This window comes from Gymnoscopelus braueri (assembly GCF_963280865.1).
Source record: "Gymnoscopelus braueri genome assembly, contig: SCAFFOLD_123, whole genome shotgun sequence".
Classification (NCBI taxonomy): domain Eukaryota; kingdom Metazoa; phylum Chordata; class Actinopteri; order Myctophiformes; family Myctophidae; genus Gymnoscopelus; species Gymnoscopelus braueri.
The window spans coordinates 140,434-160,000 of record NW_027660724.1 but is presented as its reverse complement, the minus strand read 5'-3'; the positions used below and the strand labels follow the sequence as shown (position 1 = coordinate 160,000).

Here is a 19,567-nt window from a genome sequence, read left to right as displayed (position 1 = left end):
GAACCCTAGTGACCTATTCTGTAATAATAATACTAAAATAGCAGATCTTCAAGCTCACAACATGTTGCAATGCAACACATTGTGATCTTGTAGATCAGCTATTTTCAGCTAACATATGTGAGCGGGTACAATGCTTTATAATCTATAATAGTCCAAACTGAGATAATCCCTCCTAAAGAATTTCCACTTTCTAGCACCTCTCAGCTCCAGGTAATGGGCGTGAACAATGGGTAATTTATTCAACCTAGCCACTCCTCTAATCACTCCCCCATTTTCGGATTTTTACTGTGGAAAGTAACTAAGTACATTTACTCAAGTACTGTACTTAAGTAAAAAAAAACAGGTATTTTATACATAGGCTATTTGAAAATAGCCGATCTACAAGCTCACAATGCACATTGCAACGTGTTGTGAGCTTGTAGATCAGCTATTTTCAAACATTTGAGTACTTTTATTTTAGATACTTTAAGTATATTTTGATGCCAATACTTTTGTACTTTTACTTTGATTGAACTCAAGTAAAATTTTGAGCACAGGCCTTTTACTTTTTATATTGTGGTATTGCTACCACCAAGTGCTTCTTACACCACTAAATTTGACCCACTGGTAGTCGACTATAGTCGAGGTTTACAAACACGCACCAGCTAGGTCCTGGATTAACTCCAACCTGGTGTTTGCACTCTCCATTTACAACCCATACATCTACATAAACGTTCAGATTTTAAATATAAAGTGCTGACCTCATGACCACGGATGTTACCATTCACTTCGGGTGGGTCTAAGTACCCGTATCTTCCATATTGTTCAATAAAAAGCATTTTAATCCGATCGGCGGCCATTTTCTCATAGAGTTATAAAGTATCAGGAGTGCAATACACCCCCCAACCGATACGGCCGCGTAGTTGAAAAAAAACGGAGATGGCCATCAATCGGATCAAAATGCTTTTTATTGAACAATACGGAAGATACGGTTACTTATGAGGGCCCGTACATAATTATAACACCCGTGGCCATGAGATAAGCACTTTATATTTGAAATCTGAACGTTTATGTATATGTACGAGTTGTAAATGGAGAAATGCAAACACCAGGTGTACGTTCTGCCATGACGCTTGGCGGCGAGCTAACAATGCTAACCTAGCCTCGTTACTCCACCTTTGTTTTGTCCACATCTTCAGTGAAATACTTCCATACGAACGTCGAGCGGCCTTTTGTTTAGCTGGGGCTGCCCTCACCTAGCTGCTGTGTTCGCTACAATGTTAGATTGTTTATAAAACTAGATTCTGTCCCGAAAAAGACTAACGCAATACTGGCCGTTTCCTAGCCCTGGTCCAGAGCGTTATTTTTATTTACTCCACTGCGCCCTCTACAGATCTGGACAATTTGAACTTACCATTAACCAAATCTGTAGAGGGCACTGTGGAGTAAATACAAATAATTTCCGTCTCGCGGACACATTTTATTTTCTGCCCAAAAAGTGTATTTTACAGAGTAGGTGGGGTGCTGAGAGGCTTCCCACATCCGAGAATAGACTTTCAACAACGCAAAACAGCCTTTGTTTCGGTGAGTAGCGAAATGGTTTTGTTTATTTTCACTACTCTTGAGCCCTCGCAGGGCAGTGGAATTCCTTGTACAAGCGCAGCCCTGGGTCTTCCAGGGCGTTAGAGGGAACTCACTAACGCTCTGGACCAGGGCTTCCCACCGTGGTGAAGTTAGTTTCAGCCTCAGGTTGAATATTCACCCAGTGGATATTACTCCAGTAAAGTAAAATACCTCAAAATTGTACTTAAGTACAGTACTTGAGTAAATGTACTAAGTCACTTTACACCACCACAGAGAGGGGCGAAACTGATGGGCGGGGATTAGGCTTGTAACCGGAGAACAATGGGCCAACGACCAACCAAAACCACTCATGCTAATGTTGTCCCTGCAAGTTAAAACCACTCTCCGCCCCCACAAGACCGACAGAAACACACAGAAACACTGCTGTGTTTGTAATGTAATTTAAACCACTTAATGATTCTAAAACGGATATCTGTTGTGATTAAAAGCTTCCTCAACATTCGAACTGTGTTAATATGAAAAAAAAAGAAAATCAGCAAAAAAAATATATATATATTTAGCTAGTTTCTACTGTTTTTCAACTCGCGAGTTGATGCCCGAAACACCAGGCCTGCTCACATATTTGGTGTAGAGGGAAAAGGAGCCCTGAGGGACCCGGTCAGACAGACAGAGTATAGTAATCAAAAACTGTAACTTTAAATAATGACTCAAGCAGAAGTAAAAGTACCTACATATTGACTAATGAAAATACTATTAAGTTATTTCATAAGATCTGATTTATTGTCTAAATTAATAAATAATTAAAGAGGCCTCAATGCCCTCAATACCCTCCATACCCTCAATGCCCTCTTACCTGACTAACTACCTCCCCAAAGTGAGTGACACCCAAACCCTAACACTAGAGGAAGCGACAACGATCTGGTAAAACCCACTTATAGAACATTATCATTCTACTACTCTGACACCAAAGAGTGGAATGCTCTAACACCATCTCTTTAAAAATGTCACAATGTGAGACGTCATGAGCTTGTATATCTACTATTTTAGCATTTTGTTTAAAGTTTAGGCAATCTACGAGCCAATCTACCAACTCAGAATGCGTCACAATGTCAGGCGTTGTGAGCTTGCAGATCAGCCATTATTTTTTTTAAATAGCCCAACTACAAGCTTACAACCTCACCAACCCGATCTCCAAGAATTGGAACATGACGTTCCCTTGAACCAGGGGTCTGCAACTTGCGGCTCTGGAGCCACATGTGGCTCTTTAGCCCTTCCCTTGTGGCTCCCTGTAGCTATAGAAAACATTATGGAAATTAACAATGTTTTCTTTTCACATTTAAAATTGTATTTATCGTTGCTGTAATATGAGACATAGATTTGTAAGTGCTCCAATACTGTAAAGATGTGTAGAATAAATAAATATAAAAGTATAAATACAAGTTTCAACATTTCTGTCAAATTTGCGTCAAAGCCTGCAACACATTTATTCGCACGGCACCGCATTAGTGGGCTAAAATAGGTTTTGCGGCTCCAGACAGATTTCAGCGCCGTTTGAGTTATGTACCGATAGGCACAGAATCGTACATTTTGTTGTGGGGACTGCTCTGCTTCCGGGTTTTTCCGGGTTGCAACTGGTTACGCCCACCGTGGGACTCGCCGTACATATGCACAGATTTTCAGGGTTTCTAGGCTACTATGCAATGTATACTAAATTCTTGGAGATCAGGCTGACCTCACACATTTTGACAAGTTGTGAACTTGTCGATTGGCTATTTTTAAATTAACGGATATATTGCGCTGATCAAAGCAATGGTAACCGCGTTTCGGCACGTCAGCCGTCCTCAACGTTTCAAACTCCGGACTAGTTTGAAAACGCTGAGGAAGGCCGACGTGCCGAAACACGTCCGTTTCTCTAGATAGACTGTCTGCTGCGGCTGTTCATCTTTAAAGCAATACAAGGCAGGTCCACAAATAACGATTTTTAGCAACCCGGGCGACTACCGGGTGGCTTACTAGATTCCTCCTACGTAACAATTTTACCCCCAGGAGGAGAACAACTGTTGCTCAGAAAGAAGCTCCCATTTGAGAATATTGTAAACTTCATCATCTTCTCCGGTCGCCAGATAGAGAGCAAGAAGATCAACACGCCCGCAGATGCACTGGCATGCACATGGGTGCCCGTGAGACTGCGTGCCCCGCCTGCTACATCAAATGAAGCGGTGTGACTGTGAAAGCATAGTGTGTCACTTCAATACAACAGACAACACACTGAGTTAGGCCTTATTGTTTGAGTTTGATTGCTGAAAATTTTGAATTGTATCGTATGTTTCACAATTTCCTGTAGCCTAATAACCAATAATGAAAGTCAATAATTACATTCTTCTTAATAATAAACACAATTTGTAAAGTTATAGCAGTGACTGAGACAACAGGCTAAAAAACTAAGCCAGGGGGAGCTGCATGCGTTCTAATCCTGATCTTGACATAGTTTTTTAATTGCCTAGAGTACAGACAGTGTTCATTTAACACGTTTGTTCATTCTACGTTGAATTGATTAAATGTTTTGAAATAGCTTGGGCCGGAATCACCAGTGTAATTTCATTCTCATATATATATATCCCGGCGTGCGATAGTGTCTCGCATCACGTGCCAAAAAGAGCAGATCTACAAATTCACAGATCTTGTAGATCTGCTATTTCCGTCAGTTTCAACTAGGCTACCTGGCTACTTCTTTTTCCGGTAGTACGATTTCAAAATAAAACGTGTTGAATCATCACATAACAAGTATAGATGAAAATAAACTCTTATTTTGAAATTCGTTTTGAAAGGAAAAAGATTTCCATGCCCTTGACGGTTTGTCAAGCCTGCATTCCTCTGTGCATTAAAAACAACACAGAAATTATGGAATATAAAGACTTTGGGGCAAAAGATCATATTTACCACCATGCTCTCTGAAAGCAAGACAATGTGGGCCTATGGAACAAAAGTGTGTTTTCTTTCCTCATCTTTTGCAGAAGGTGAGTAATTAATCTTATGCTGGCAGTGGTGGAACGTAACTAAGTACATGGTACTTTTACTTTAAAGGAGTATTTCCAATTTGCAATACTTTTACTCTATTACATCTCATAGGCAAATATTATACTTTTACTCCACTACAATTATTTGAAAACATTAGTTACTTTGTAGATTTTGATTATTATTTCAAAACATGCATTAATCACTTCAGCCCTATATACATTTCAGCCATTTGAAAATAGTAGATCTACAAGCTCACAATGTGTCGCGATGTGACGCATTGTGAGCTTGTAGATCTGCTTTTTTCAAAACATTTTTATACATTTGAAAACTTGAAATGGGACATTCCGCACAATGAGTACTTTTACTTTTGATACTTTAATTACATTTTGATGCCAATACTTTTGTACTTTTACTCAAGTACATTTTGAATTCCGGACTTTTACTTGTAACAGAGTATTTCAACATTGCGCAGTATTGCAGATACATTGCAGATACTTTCACTTAAGTAAACAAATTGAGTACTTTTTCCACCACCGGTGTTTTTATAAAACCGGCTGTGTTTTTTTTTTTTTTTTGCACACGCCTGCACAGTATTCAGTAAATACCACCGTACCGGCGGTAAGCGGGGATTAATTACAGCGGAAAATAAAAATCCATTCTGCCCCAGCTCTAGTCAGTAGACGGTAGTATGTGTTGATCTGATGCATGCAGCATGTTACCATGGTGATGTACCCGGTAAGAAGTGAACGACTAACTTGTAACACTGAAACAGGGCTTCACCTGAAGTTACCTCATTAACCCCTAAATCCTAGCCTGGGATCCAGCCTGCTTCGCTACGTTCGGCGGATTTTTTTTCTCTCTTCGCCTCTCAGTCTGGAAAGCCTCCTATCTCCAAGGGAGGCGGGACATGCCAAATGGCTTGAGTCCTGCCCTGGCTTCTGATTGGTCTGTGGTGTGGGGCGGGACAAAGCACCAGTGAGACGTCATTCCAATGCGCAGAAAAATAACAGTGTGAAAAGCATGGAGGGTGGCGCTGGCTGATGACGTAGGTTGCCTAACGCTACTCTCATTCGTTGGAACGACATCCAATCATCATAATTATGTAGTTCTAGTGTAGTTCTGCAAAACCTCCCAATGGGAGGCTTTCCAGACTGAGAAGCGTAGAGAGAAAAACAATCCGCCGAACGTAGCGAAGCAGGCTGGATCCCAGGCTGGATCCCAGGCTACCTAAATCCAACATGCAACAGTCCAATGGAAGACAAGAACATGACGATGAGTTTCTTGATGTCCAATCAACAAGCGCCCGTCAACTATGTGACATTTGTTAGCAATGTTTGGTGTGCTTGACAAAGTACAATGTGAAAGCAAACCAAACCAAATGCAACAATGTTGCAACTGCACCCCTGAACCCCTGAGTCTACCAAGCTATACAGTAGGTGTGAATCTGCCCTGAAAAACTATGTATAAAATGTCAATATTGACAGATACTCACATCCTTTAATGAGATGAGGATTGAACCGATCTTCTCCACCATGTTTCACTCTGTAGGAAGTAGAACAACAACAATGCATCAATGTCTGTCTAACACAACGTCTCCACTATCTGACACTACAGTGTTTCTCCTTTCTTGTTGATCTGCTATTTTCAAATGTATGGTTATTTGGTTAATGTATGTTTTGTAATAATAATCAAAATCTACAAAGTAATTAGTAGCTTTCAAATAAATGTAGTGGAGTAAAAGTAGGCTACAATATTCAGATACGAGATGTAGTGGAGTAGAAGTAAAAGTATTGGAAATTAGATACTCAAGTAAAGTGTAAATACCTCAACATTTTACTTAAGTAAATGTACTTAGTTACTTTCCACCACTGTTCCAGAGAGCGGGGCTCGAGTCCCAAAGCGAGTGTGGTTCATTCAACCAAAATCTGTCACTTGCGTTTCAAATTGTTTTCTGTGATCGGCTGGTGATATAACTTAACTGACACAAGGTATTTATAAACCTACTTGTGTGGATTACGGAGATATTTGAATTAAATCTTGATTCGGGACGTGTGCTGTGCACTTCTTTGTGTCAGTCCATGCGATTAAGCATTTAAATGTGACATTATTCACCACCGACAGTGGCTGGTCATCCAGCACTATAAACTGGGAAATGTGCTCTGTTATTTATTTTGCCTTCTTGCTCTCTCTTGGGAGTTTTTCACTCTTTTTGGAGTGCTTTGATCGGTCATTTTCGCTGCAGTCTGATCCGATTACATTTTTTGGGTTGATATGGAGCCGATATCCGATCTGTTAATCGGATTGCAGCAATCTCTAGTCTTCATAAGACATGAAGTGTGTGCGGCCACCTTTATGTCTCTTGAAGACTAGTTGATTCTTCTGCCGTGGCCGGCACCACTACAAGGACTTTGGTGTGCGCAGCATTTCTGTGCATAGTGGTTGATTAATGTAACGCCCAAACCACTCCTGTGAATAATATAGCGTGTAGCGCATGCGTTTAGGGGCAGCGTTGGGTGTTGCACATGACAGAAAATTATAGAATAGCGATGGGTGATGTCCCCACCCACAAATAGCGGGTTGCGGGTTCTCCCAGAAAGTAGGGCCCCATGTCTACTCACGTGAAATCCTTCAGCCCAGAGAGAGAGAGCAGCGTCTTCATTCCTGACTCAGTCACCATGTTTAGACTCACGTCCAATTCTCTCAGATGGAGGGAGGGATTAGAAGTTAGAGCTGAGGCCAGAACTTCACAGCATCTCTCTGACAACACGCAGTTCTTCAGTCTGAGAGAGAGAGAGAGAGAGAGAGAGAGAGAGAGAGAGAGAGAGAGAGAGAGAGAGAGAGAGAGAGAGAGAGAGAGAGAGAGAGAGAGAGAGAGAGAGAGAGAGAGAGAGAGAGAGAGAGAGAGAGAGAGAGAGAGAGAGAGAGAGAGAGAGAGAGAGAGAGGATTTATATTAAAAACAAATATAATCCTGGATAGAGAACGTGCTTGCAGCCATCTTTTAGAGGAGCTGGTGTTGATCGACTGTCAATGTTTTGGACTAGTGTCCTAAGTTGGAAAATAATAATGTAAATGTTTAGTCAGTCAATAAATAACACCTTAATGGCTAACACTTCACCTTCTGTTTAGCATCAAGCACTTAATCTAGTCATTTTGGATTCAATAACACTGTTTATCCAGACATGCATAGTGTGAACACACAGGGCTATCAGTTGAGTTGTGCATTTTATAGTGAGTGGTACTTTTACACAGTATACTCAGTAAACTGTTATTGTATTAATTGGTACTCTTACAGTCCCTCAGTAAACTGTTATTGTATTAATTGGTACTCTTACAGTCCCTCAGTAAACTCTTATTGTATTAATTGGTACTCTTACAGTCCCTCAGTAAACTGTTATTGTATTAATTGGTACTCTTACACTCCCTCAGTACATTTCTATTGTATTTTACTTCAAAACATTTCTTGTTAATGGTTAAGAGATGCAGCTTCAGAACACACAAGACCTCCAGAGTCAATATCAGAGATATTCTTGGGCAGAATTATGATGTTTAAGTCAATAAAAATGAGATGAACAAACACAGTATGGAATCATTTCCTAACATCCTCCCACCCCTCGACCCATCCTTTCTTTTTTGAGGTGAGATACTCCCTTTAGTGTCCATTAAATACACTGCTTTAAGATGAATAACTATGGTTCATTACATGATACTGTGGAGTCTCGCTCCAGTCCCAGCGGTCAGGTGAGTTTTGATACAGTTGGAGCCAGAGTGAGGAGCCTAGAGTCCAGCACCTCAGACAGCCCTGTTGCCTAGGGCAACTGGTTGAGGGGTGGTTTGTGCCACTCTGCATCCTCAATCAGTTGGAAGTGATGACACCTGCGTGTTGGGCAATCAGAGTTTACTTAAGGTGCTCACTCTGGCTCACTCACTGCTGACTCTCCCTGGGGGAAACACCGTCCGGCGGTAAGTGATACACTCACTCACATTTCTCACTGTTAATGTTGTGTTAGTGTACAAAGCTCAAGTTGTGTTTCTTTTATTCGTAGGCAACGTACGAGCGTTCATGAAGCCTGCACTGTTTCACCTTAAAACCTGCTAACTCCTGACGTGGGAAGAACCTAAGTTTGTTTCTGCATGATATGCATGCACCCCCTCTCTGAACATTGTTAATTTTTCCTTTAATAAATTGAGCTTTAGGCCTGAACTGCTTCTGTATTATGTGCTGTAACTGTAACTTTTTTCAATTGAATAAAATATATGTACTATTTAATATTTCACTGCTATATCTTTCAAAATTAACCATTTCACAGATATGTGATTGACAACTTCGCTAAACATTATCAAATACTATTTTAATCGCGGGTCTCTGCCTCCGACACTTGTTCCTTGCGTTCCAACATATCCTTGGGCACTAGGACCCTGCAACCATTTCTTCCCTATAGGCACACGCTGTAAGGACGCAGAGCTACCAGTTAGTGTTGCAAAAATAAGACTTAATCTCAGTATTTAACGCTTTTTCCAAATACAAAGCTTGCTGTACCACAGAGTGTGCATTATAGACAGACTACACACATTTTGTCAAATTATGAAACTTTAACATGTGTGAGTTATTTTACTTTGGTACTTGAAGTATATTTTGATGCCAATACTTTTATACTTTAACTATATACTGTCAATACTTTTGTACTTTAACTATATACTGTCGATACTTTTATTCTTTAACTATATACTGTCAATACTTTTGTACTTTAACTATATACTGTCTATACTTTTATTCTTTAACTATATACTGTCAATACTTTTGTACTTTAACTATATACTGTCAATACTTTTATACTTTAACTATATACTGTCAATACTTTTATACTTTAACTATATACTGTCAATACTTTTATACTTTAACTATATACTGCCAATACTTTTGTACTTTAACTATATGCTGCCAATACTTTTGTACTTTAGGGCGGCAGTGGTTCAGGGGTAGAGCGGCGCTTGGCAACTGGAAGGTTCCCAGTTAGATCCCGGGCTCCCCCAGAGTCAGTGTTGAAGTGTCCTTGAGCAACACACTGAACCCCTAATTTCTCCCGATGAGCAGGTTGGTGCCTTGCATGGTTTCCTTCACCATCAGTGTATGAATGAATGGGTGAATGTAATGCACAATCATTGTAAAGTGCCTTGGATAAAGGCGCTATATAAATGCACCATTTAACTAAAACATTTTGAATACAGGCCTATTACGTCTTTTTATATGGTGGTATTGCTACTTTCACTTAATAATAATAATGATAATAATAACAACATGAGTACTTCTTCCACCACTGATTCAGAGCTACAGAGTTCAGAAAGATAGTTCATGTAGGAAGGAGATAAACACACTCACTCATAATGGACACACTAGGGAGGAAAACTTACTACTTACTTACTTTCTACCTTAACAACCTTTCAAGGATGGCCATCTATGTGAAAACTGTATTACTGCAATGAATACTCACTCCAATTAAGAATTAATATAAATACCATTCAAAACTAGGGGATGACAGTCTGACAAAACACATTCAACCACTCATAGTGTAACCAGAGGTGGTTTAAATGTGGTATCTCAGCATAAAGACTACATATATTAGTCACTGTATCTTATCAATATTATGGTCAGTGTGGATTACCATGATTTCAACCTTAACCACACTCTTCCAATAAAGTACCACCATCATCAACTACATTATAATCACTTACTATAACAGAACTGATACAAATCAAAATACAAATTGTAAATTTGTCTGACCTGAGAATGTCCAGACAACAGTGTGGACTCCTCAGTCCAGCACAGATGAGTTCTAGTCCGGAAACCTCCAAGACGTTTCCGCTCAGGTCCAGTTCTCTCAAATGGGAAGGATTAGACCTGAGAGCTGAAGCCACAACCTCAATGTGTTTCTCTTTGAGGTCACAGTCACCAAGTCTGTAATTACAGATTAAATGTAAAATCAGAGATGAACCAAACAGATCAGGCGTGTTCACTGTCAAGGAGGTTACCTGTGGTGCTGCCTGAAATGTACAGATGTTTGGCTACTTTTCTGGCCAAGTAAATAAGTGGCCGTGATTAACACATATTTAATTGAAATGTGCTCATAACTTTCCTCTGTTCTCATTTGATAAGGATACAACCATTACATAATAAAAACAATCACAACACGCTGCTTTTGCTCCAGCAATGAAGTGAATACATGTTCTGTCAATAGATGAACAGCCTGTACGACCGCATGTCATTTGTTTACTTACTTTCGTTCTCTTAAAGTTCTGTGTGAACGCTAACCAGACCAAATGCAAAATGCAACAATGTAAACATTTGGTCCTTGATCGGAACCTTTAAAGCAAACCTTAGGTGTGAAAGGCACCTAAACAATCTTCTATCTGGTTCTTCAGACATTAACACAATGTCAGTAAGAACAGATGGAAAGTTGTCTCTAAACTACAGCATGGAACTTGTATTGATGTATTAAGTAACTTGTAAACCTAAGTAATGACCAAGCTCAAGACAATCCTCTGTACACCCCTTCACCCCTTCTTATTTGGTATAGTTTGTTTTCATTGTAGAATAGCTGATGAGGACATGACTTCTTGTTCTGTTCACGCACGCACGCACGCACGCACGCACGCACGCACGCACGCACGCACGCACGCACGCACGCACACACGCACGCACACACGCACGCACAAATGGGGTCCCCAGCAAAATGAGTTAATATGGCATCACAGTTTAACCCTATATTCTGTACATTGGCTATTTGGAATAGTCGATCTACAAGCTCACAACGCTTCACAATATGATGCGTTGTAGGATGTAGATCTGTTATTTTAAGGAAAACTTATATATTATAAAATATTTTTGAAATATTTAAAATATGTTTTAAACCATTTTAACAAGACAATGAATGGGGGTCCCTGGCACAACATATTTTCAGAAGGGGGTCCGTAGCCAAATACATGTTGATTTTGGGGGTCTTTTACAGGAAGAAGTTTCAGAACCACTGCTATAGAGTATATATATCAATCAATGTATTAGTAATAGTTACAGTGAGCATGAAAATCCTTGCAGTAGATGTGTTTTCCTCCAATCATGAGAAACATATTCCACCAATCACACAGTACAATCCTCAATGTTAATGTAACTCTGAGAGTGTGCAAATGGAACCAAATGGACCCTTACAGGTCTGTAACACTGAGAGTGTACACATGGAACCAAATGGACCTTTACAGGTCTGTAACTCTGAGAGTGTACACATGGAACCAAATGGACCCTTACAGGTCTGTAACTCTGAGAGTGTACTAATGGAACCAAATGGACCCTTACAGGTCTGTAACTCTGAGAGTGTACACATGGAACCAAATGGACCCTTACAGGTCTGTAACTCTGAGAGTGTACTAATGGAACCAAATGGACCCTTACAGGTCTGTAACTCTGAGAGTGTACACATGGAACCAAATGGACCCTTACAGGTCTGTAACTCTGAGAGTGTACTAATGGAACCAAATGGACCCTTACAGGTCTGTAACTCTGAGAGTGTACAAATCGAGGCGGGGCTTTTCGAGACAGGGTTTTTTACGCGAGGAGGAGGAAGCTACGCTAGGGGAACGCTGAACACGCGTTCACACGCACACGTATAATAGTTATTGTCCATGACGGAGGCGCCGCCCGAGCGCCGTCAGCGCCGTCCGAGTTGTAAACCGATAGGGGGAAATAGATCTTTTCATGGGTTATTATCCACGCATGCGTGTGTGTCGTGGATAAACAAAAAAAAATGTTAAAAGCCAGAATACAATAAAAGTATCTTAACAGTCATGCTTTCAATAAACCAAATTGAAAGCATGGCGAGTGCGTGTGTGCACGTGTGCGTGCGTGCGTGCGCGCGTGTGTGTGGTGTGGGCATAGAGTTAAAAGGGGGGCTCTAGTCTAGTGTGGCTTGCATTGCCTTCTAGTGTTGGTTCTACAGAATTGCCTGGGGGGGGGGTTAAAACGAGCGCTCCTTTTTCAATTTCCCTGGAATGCCAATTTCTCTGTAACACACATATATATATATATATATATATATATATATGAATGAATAATATATATATATATATATATATATATATATATATATATATATATATATATATATATATATATATATATGAATGAATAATATATATATATATTCATATATATATATATATATATATATATATATATATATATATATATATATATATATATATATATATGAATGAATGAATGAATGAATGAATGAATGAATAATATATATATATATATATATATATATATATATATATGAATAATATTGCAGAAAGTAATGAGAGAAGCTACAGAGTGGTACAGAGCACACACAAAGAAAACATCTCTCTCTCTCTGAGTTTGTATGTTGCACATGCGTGTGTTTATTTTTTAAATGTATTTAGTAGTATATGAGTGAATGGAGCTCTAACATGTTGATATTCACATGACTACTAACCTGGCTGTTTTGCAGTTGCTCACAGCTGGGACCAGGTTCCATCGCCCCTGCTCTGAAGTTTTGCATTTCTGCAGGTCCAACACCTCCAGAACCTCCTCTGACATCTGCAGCATTCTGACCAGAGCTGAACACTGGATCTCAGAGAGTTCCTTTCCTGACTCCAGGTACTGTTGGATCCCTTGACTTACTGAGTGGGCCTTCATCTCCATCAAACATTGGAAGATGTTGATACATCTGTCAGGAGAGCCACTGCAGGGATCCATCTTCTTCAGGTTGTTGATGGCTTTCTGGATCTCCTTTGGACTGTTCTCTATCTGACCCAGCAGGCCTCCTAACCCTCTTTGGTTGGACTCCAGTGAGATTCCATGAAGGAAACGGACAAAGAGGTCCAGGTGGCCACTTTTGCTCAGCAGGGTTTTTTCAATTGCAGCTTTCAGGAAGTCAGACAGGGACCTGTTGCTGTTGAAATCATCATTGTTCAGGAAGTCAGACAGGGACCTGTTGCTGTTGAAATCATCATTGTTCAGGAATGCCTTCAGTACCTCCATGTTCTTCTGTGTGAAACAGTCAAACAGGTAAACTGCAGCCAGAAACTCCTGGATGCTCAGATGAACAAAGCAGTAGACAGTTTCCTGGGAGAATGTACTGTCTTGTTTGAAGATCTCTGTGCACAGTCCTGAGTCCACTGGACCCTCTTTAATATCAAGGTGACATCTGTTCAGGTCTTCTTCGTAGAAAATAAGGCGGCCTTTCAGCAGATGTTCGAACGCCAGCCTGCCCAGCTTCAGAAGAACTTCTTTATCAGCCTTTGCGAGTTTTGTTTTACTCTCACCATGCTTTAACCACTTCCTCTTTGTCTGGACAAAGATGAAGTGGCTGTAAATCTCAGCCAGGGTCTTGGGAAGCTCTCCTCTCTCATCTGTCTTCAACTTGTCCTGCAGAACTTTGGCAATGATTGAACAGAAGACTGGGGTGTCACACATGATGTGGAGGTTCTTTGATGCTTTGACATGTGAGATGATTCTGCTGGCCTGCTTCTCATCTCCAATTCTCTTCCTGATGTACTTCTCCTTCATTTCATCAGTGAATCCTTTCACCTCTATTACCATGTCAACACAATAATCAGGGATCTGTTTGGCTGCTGCAGGGCGTGTTGTTATCCAGATGCGAGCAGAGCAAAGGAGTCTCTCTACGATGAGGTTTACAAGCAGAACTTCCAGTGATGTGGCCTTGGACAAGTCCTTAGAGCATTCATGCTGGGTTGTGAAGTCTAAGTTAATGTGGCTTTCATCTAGACCATCCAGGACAAACTGAACTTTGCAGGGACTCTCGTCGTAATTTGTTTCTTCTGACGTCTGCATTTTGGTGAAGATGTCATTAAGAGCCTCTTCTGAGATGCATTTATATGTCGGGTTGCATTCACGAATTAGCTGAGCCAAACTAAACTTTCGCCCCTTGAGCAAATTGAGCTGGCGGAATTGGAGCACGAATGTGAGATGGGGATCTTGATGTTTTTTCTTTGCCCAGTCGTCGACAAACTTGTGTACGAGAAAGGTTTTGCCAACTCCTGCTTCGCCAATGGACATCACTGTTCTTATGCATTTGTTTTGTCCAGAAGGGTGTGTAAAGATTTCACTGAGTTGGATCTCCTGCCCTGCTTTTTTCCTCTCCTGTGTGACCTCATGGTCACTGCTGATCTCTGTGTCATCCACACGTACGATTGTGAGACGTGTGTAACACTCAAAATCCTTCTTATCCGTCCTTTGGATTGTCTTGTCAGTATGTTTGTTAACGTTTCTTTTAAGCTTGTCTTGGTATTGAATAATTCCTTTAGATATTGAGGGAAATTATAAGATCGGCATGATGTGTTAATACAATGAATAACAACATGACGAGTAAAAACAACATTTTCGCTTGACATTATTATTACTATATTTTTGTCCAGATATTTTATACTTTACTTTGCTTACTTTACTTTACTTTACTTTACTTTACTCCAGCTGTTTTGTACAAACCTGAGGACCCATGTTATCCCAGCATGATCTGACATGCTACATGCTACCATTATCAGAAACATGTTAACTGTTATACAATGCAATGTAATGTAATTGAGTGTAAGTGTAATGTAAGTTTAATGTCCAATGAAAACAAAATCAAACAAAACTAAAATGTTATTATTTTTTGAAGAAAGTTACTTGGCTGAAATGGCACCGAATAGTAGGAATGACCCATCATTATTAGAAAAAGAAATGACTTTAAACAGCACTGACCTGAGACAGAAGCAGCTGTTCCTTTGGGTTGTGTTGCACTGGGCTGAGCGTTCCTGTTGTGAAATTCATTTTTTTTTTACTAACTATACTGTATATACAGTAAATCTACCATCCTATACAAATCCTATATTACACTATAGAACCAAACATTGTCAGTAACTTAATTATACTATTCATAGATTATAACTAAGACATATTTTGTCTCTTGAAGATCACCTAATGCAAAGTTAACACCACAGTGACAAACATAAGATATATGAACATATTGGGTAAACGATTCTAATTAATATTGTAAGACTTATGAATATACTGGCATTAAAGTGTGAATCTCTTGGAAATAGAAAGAGGATAAATGAGAATGACACATGATAGTGAAAGCATCATGGCCTGAAAAGGTACATTGTCTTGTATTAATATAATGTTTGGTCTAAAGATGAACATAAATGAGTATTACTTACAGCTCATCAAGAAGACCCTTCTCATTTGTTTCAAGACCTTTGTAGAAAATGTCTTTGGCTTTACTGCAGTTCAGGAGTTTGTAGAGTTCCCTCATCTGATCCTGATGGGTGGGCTTGACCATCACATTATCGTAGCCCTCCTGGACGATAGCATGCTCCTGAAGGAGCAGATCCAGGATGGGTTTGACCATGGACACTCTCTGAACCAGGACAGGCCGGTGTTCATCGACAAAGTGATTATCTGAAGATAAGTGGAATGAAAATGTAGTTCTTGGTGATACGCTGTGCCAAACCCATTTAAACACGTTTCTGAACATTCATAAAATAAAGAAAATGCAAAGACTTTCCATCCCCCTGTTAATGGAATATTAGCAAATGTTTGTATTCACCTATGTCTGTTTTGGGGGGGAATTTAAATGGCTCATCAATCATTGGAATAGCCAACAAGCCTTCCAGTATAAAAATATATGGATGGAAAGTGATCATGTGAATGGAATGTTAGATCTGTTTCATTATGATGTATGTGACCCTGTTTTAACTCAGCTCATAGCACATCTATTCATAGTATCAGCTTACCTTTAGCTTTAGAGACTCCTGTACTTGTTGACGTTGGAGTTGACATTGGTGGGTCAGTGTCTGTAGCTTCATGCTGGTCTGATGTTACAACTATTGTTGAGTTAGAAAAGACAACAGACTTGAATAAGAAACCTGGTATTACCTGACGGTAACTGATATTAAATTAATTGCATTTGTGTGTCTCAAATAAAGTGCACAAGGTTTTCCTGTACTGTTTTCTGGAACCTGCCTGCTGCACTCAGTGAAATCTAGAAGGTGTTCCGTCACCTCAGATGCAGATATAACACAATACATTTTGATAAAGCTTTCACGTTTCCCCTCCATTTCCCTTCCAGTTATTGAAAAGAACCATGGATGAAAAGAAACTGATTTAGGTTTGTAAATCGCCTCAATAACCATTATTATTTGCTGTTGGTTGCCCGTGAATCGGGTGATCTGACTCCTACACTCTGCATTAGTTGCAGAGGGCTCCGCAAATAACGCAGAGGCTGCAGTAAAAAAACAGTCTTCAAATGAAATATACACATATACACAGTATACACTGGGGCGGTAGTGGCTCAGGGGTAGAGTGGCCGGGTAGAGTGAACTGGAAACCGCAAGCTTAAAAGTCCTTAAATTGTCACTTCACTGTCATCTGGGGACCCCCCCAAAATCGGGACCCGACCCACAGGTTGAGAACCACTGATCTAAGCAATCAAATGAATGGCTCAGGAATGCGATAAAAACTAAAAAATCTCCATGAATTCAAGGCTTCATTGGGTGAGTAATTGATATATAATAAGTATTTTTTGGGGTGAACTACTCCTTTAATGAACTAAGCACCTATTGTCTACAATATTAAATCCCTAGCTTTATATTTCACATGTATAATCAATCCAAAGTACCTAGGGCCTACACAAAGTCAGTCAGGTTAAACACGTACTCACATTGGCCCCGATTCACTAAGTAATTTACGACTATATTTTGATCGTACCGGCATTTAAGACAATTCCTACACTAGCAGTCAGATTCATTAATGTTTTTTTGTCAGTGTTTTGAGCGTGAGGTCTGCCCGTTCTCAAGTCAGCCCCGAGGCTGTCTTACCAGGGAGCTAAGCTGTGCGTATGTCGTTAGAATGCTTTATTCTTCATGCAAAATCAATTACAACAGTGTTCAAACCTCTAATAAAATAGTATGTACCCAACATTTGTCAACACATATATATAAAAAATGATCACACCCAGTGTGAAGTGGGCGGTGTGGTCACAGTGGTCATCACAGTGATGGAAGAAGTGATGGAAGAAATGTAATATTGTGGACCAACCATTGTACACCCCTAACTTAAAAAAAAACATAAATGTGTTTTTTTTAAGTGTAGATTCCTATTTATAGGGCTATGCACATGTTTCACTAGCCAATCACAGTCCTGAATAGACTGTGATTGGCCAATCACGGTGCAGGGTTAGGGGGGTACACTGGTGGCCAATCACAGCGCAGGATTGGGGGGTGCAAATATCCAAACCTCACATATAGGGGCGGTTTCACCACCCAAAAATATGTCAAGCGATGTATTGCTTGTAGCCGATGCATAATAGACCATAGGTATAGACATGATGCAGATTCCACCACTTTTTTTCCCCTCTAGGCTATCAGTTGCATTTAGAGCTGAATTATTAGGTCCCTCAGAGTATTTGCCAGTGTCGCCCTCGGCTGCCCTAGTGCATCTGATATCTGGTCTAGAGGGGCGGGTTCAAAATCTTCAAAAATTCTGCCAATGGGGAAAAATTCCCATTGGCAGGGCCGTGTTAACTTAAGAATGGGCCCTAGGCAAAGCACGATTTTTGGAGTATTTGTACAATGTATTAGTCCATATTTTTCAATAAAGAAGTGTTTTTATCCCGCCTGTGACCGAACGCCATTCCCCCCCTCGTTTACTTCCTGTTTACATTGATTGTAGGCCTGACCTCGACTAGTCGAATAGTCGACTAATTAGTCGCGGGGGGTCCGAGTCGACTGCGTGTCTCTTAGACGAATCTAGTCGAAAAAAAATACTGCTTAATGACTGATTTAACATGTACTTGCTTGGTTTTTCCCAATAAATTATGATATATATCCTATATCCTTTCTTATTATTTTAATATTTCTATGGAATATCAGTCATATGTAGGGGCTTATATGATTTATTTGTATTTAGTATTTTCTAGGCACACCCGCAGCTTTCAGCCACAGTGCCAGTACGTCGAGTGCAGCGGCTGCGGCCCCACAGTTGACTCAGACGAAATTGGATTTTAGGGCACCAGTCTCAGAGAAAAGGAGAAAAGCTATTACGGACAAAATTGCCAATTTTGTTGCGCTTGACATGAGATGAATTAACATTGTTGAAGGAGAAGGTTTTAAAGAGTTAATTCGCACACTGGAGCCAGGATACACATGTCCAAAAAGGGAGACTGTCATGCATGCTGTGTATGAGAAATACACTTCCACAAGGGAAGAAGTTTCCAAATTAATAAACAGAAGTGAAGCAGTCAGCTTGACCACAGATATTTGGACTTCACTGACAATGGAGGCATATATGACAGCTACAGTGCACTTCATTACAGAGGATTGGAATATTTTGTGTTAGAAACAAAAGAAATGGAAGAAAGTCACACAGCAGAACATATTGCAGAAACGCTGACAGAGATTATTTCTGATTGGAACATTCCACGCAATAAGGTTGTTTCTATTGTACATGACAATGCAACAAATATTGTTAAATGCACTGATCAACTGGCTGAAGACCCGTCATGGGGGGGAGTGAGGGGAGTGCGTTGTGCTGGCCACACTTTACAACTGTGCATCAACACTGCTCTCAAGCAGCAAGATACTGTCACTCGCACTGTAGCTGCTGGAAGGCGACTTGTTTCTCACTTTTAAAAAAAGTGCCAGGAAAACCACAGCACTTGCAGACAAACAGCATGGCCAGGGTGAGGGTCAGGGTGTGCCCACTGTGCCACAACATAAACTTATGCAAGACGTTGCGACTTGCTGGAATGCAGTCTATATGATGCTCGAGAGCTTGATAGAGCAGAGAGGGCCGGTTTCTGCTGTGCTGTTACATTTAAGTGTCAGCAAACGGGCCGATCGTGATCTTGACCTCACAACAGCCCAGTGGAGAACAGCAGAGGACAGAGTTAATGTTCTCAAGCTAATGATCAC

General features: G+C 40.3%; 1 protein-coding gene across 1 annotated transcript in view; it reads right to left on the bottom strand.

Annotated features, from left to right (window-relative positions):
* The window catches only part of LOC308081265 (protein NLRC3-like), a gene marked incomplete at its 3' end in the record, with an annotated part of 47,533 nt that overhangs the window by 3,775 nt on the left and 24,191 nt on the right, over positions 1-19,567 (bottom strand). The window contains exons 5-11 of the mRNA XM_080457652.1: positions 16,391-16,480; positions 15,879-16,055; positions 13,585-14,785; positions 13,087-13,539; positions 10,362-10,535; positions 7,200-7,361; positions 6,074-6,123 (exon numbers count right to left, since the gene is read on the bottom strand). Coding sequence (XP_080313778.1) covers positions 6,074-6,123; positions 7,200-7,361; positions 10,362-10,535; positions 13,087-13,539; positions 13,585-14,785; positions 15,879-16,055; positions 16,391-16,480 — 2,307 coding nt within the window. The remainder of the gene's footprint in view (positions 1-6,073; positions 6,124-7,199; positions 7,362-10,361; positions 10,536-13,086; positions 13,540-13,584; positions 14,786-15,878; positions 16,056-16,390; positions 16,481-19,567) is intronic.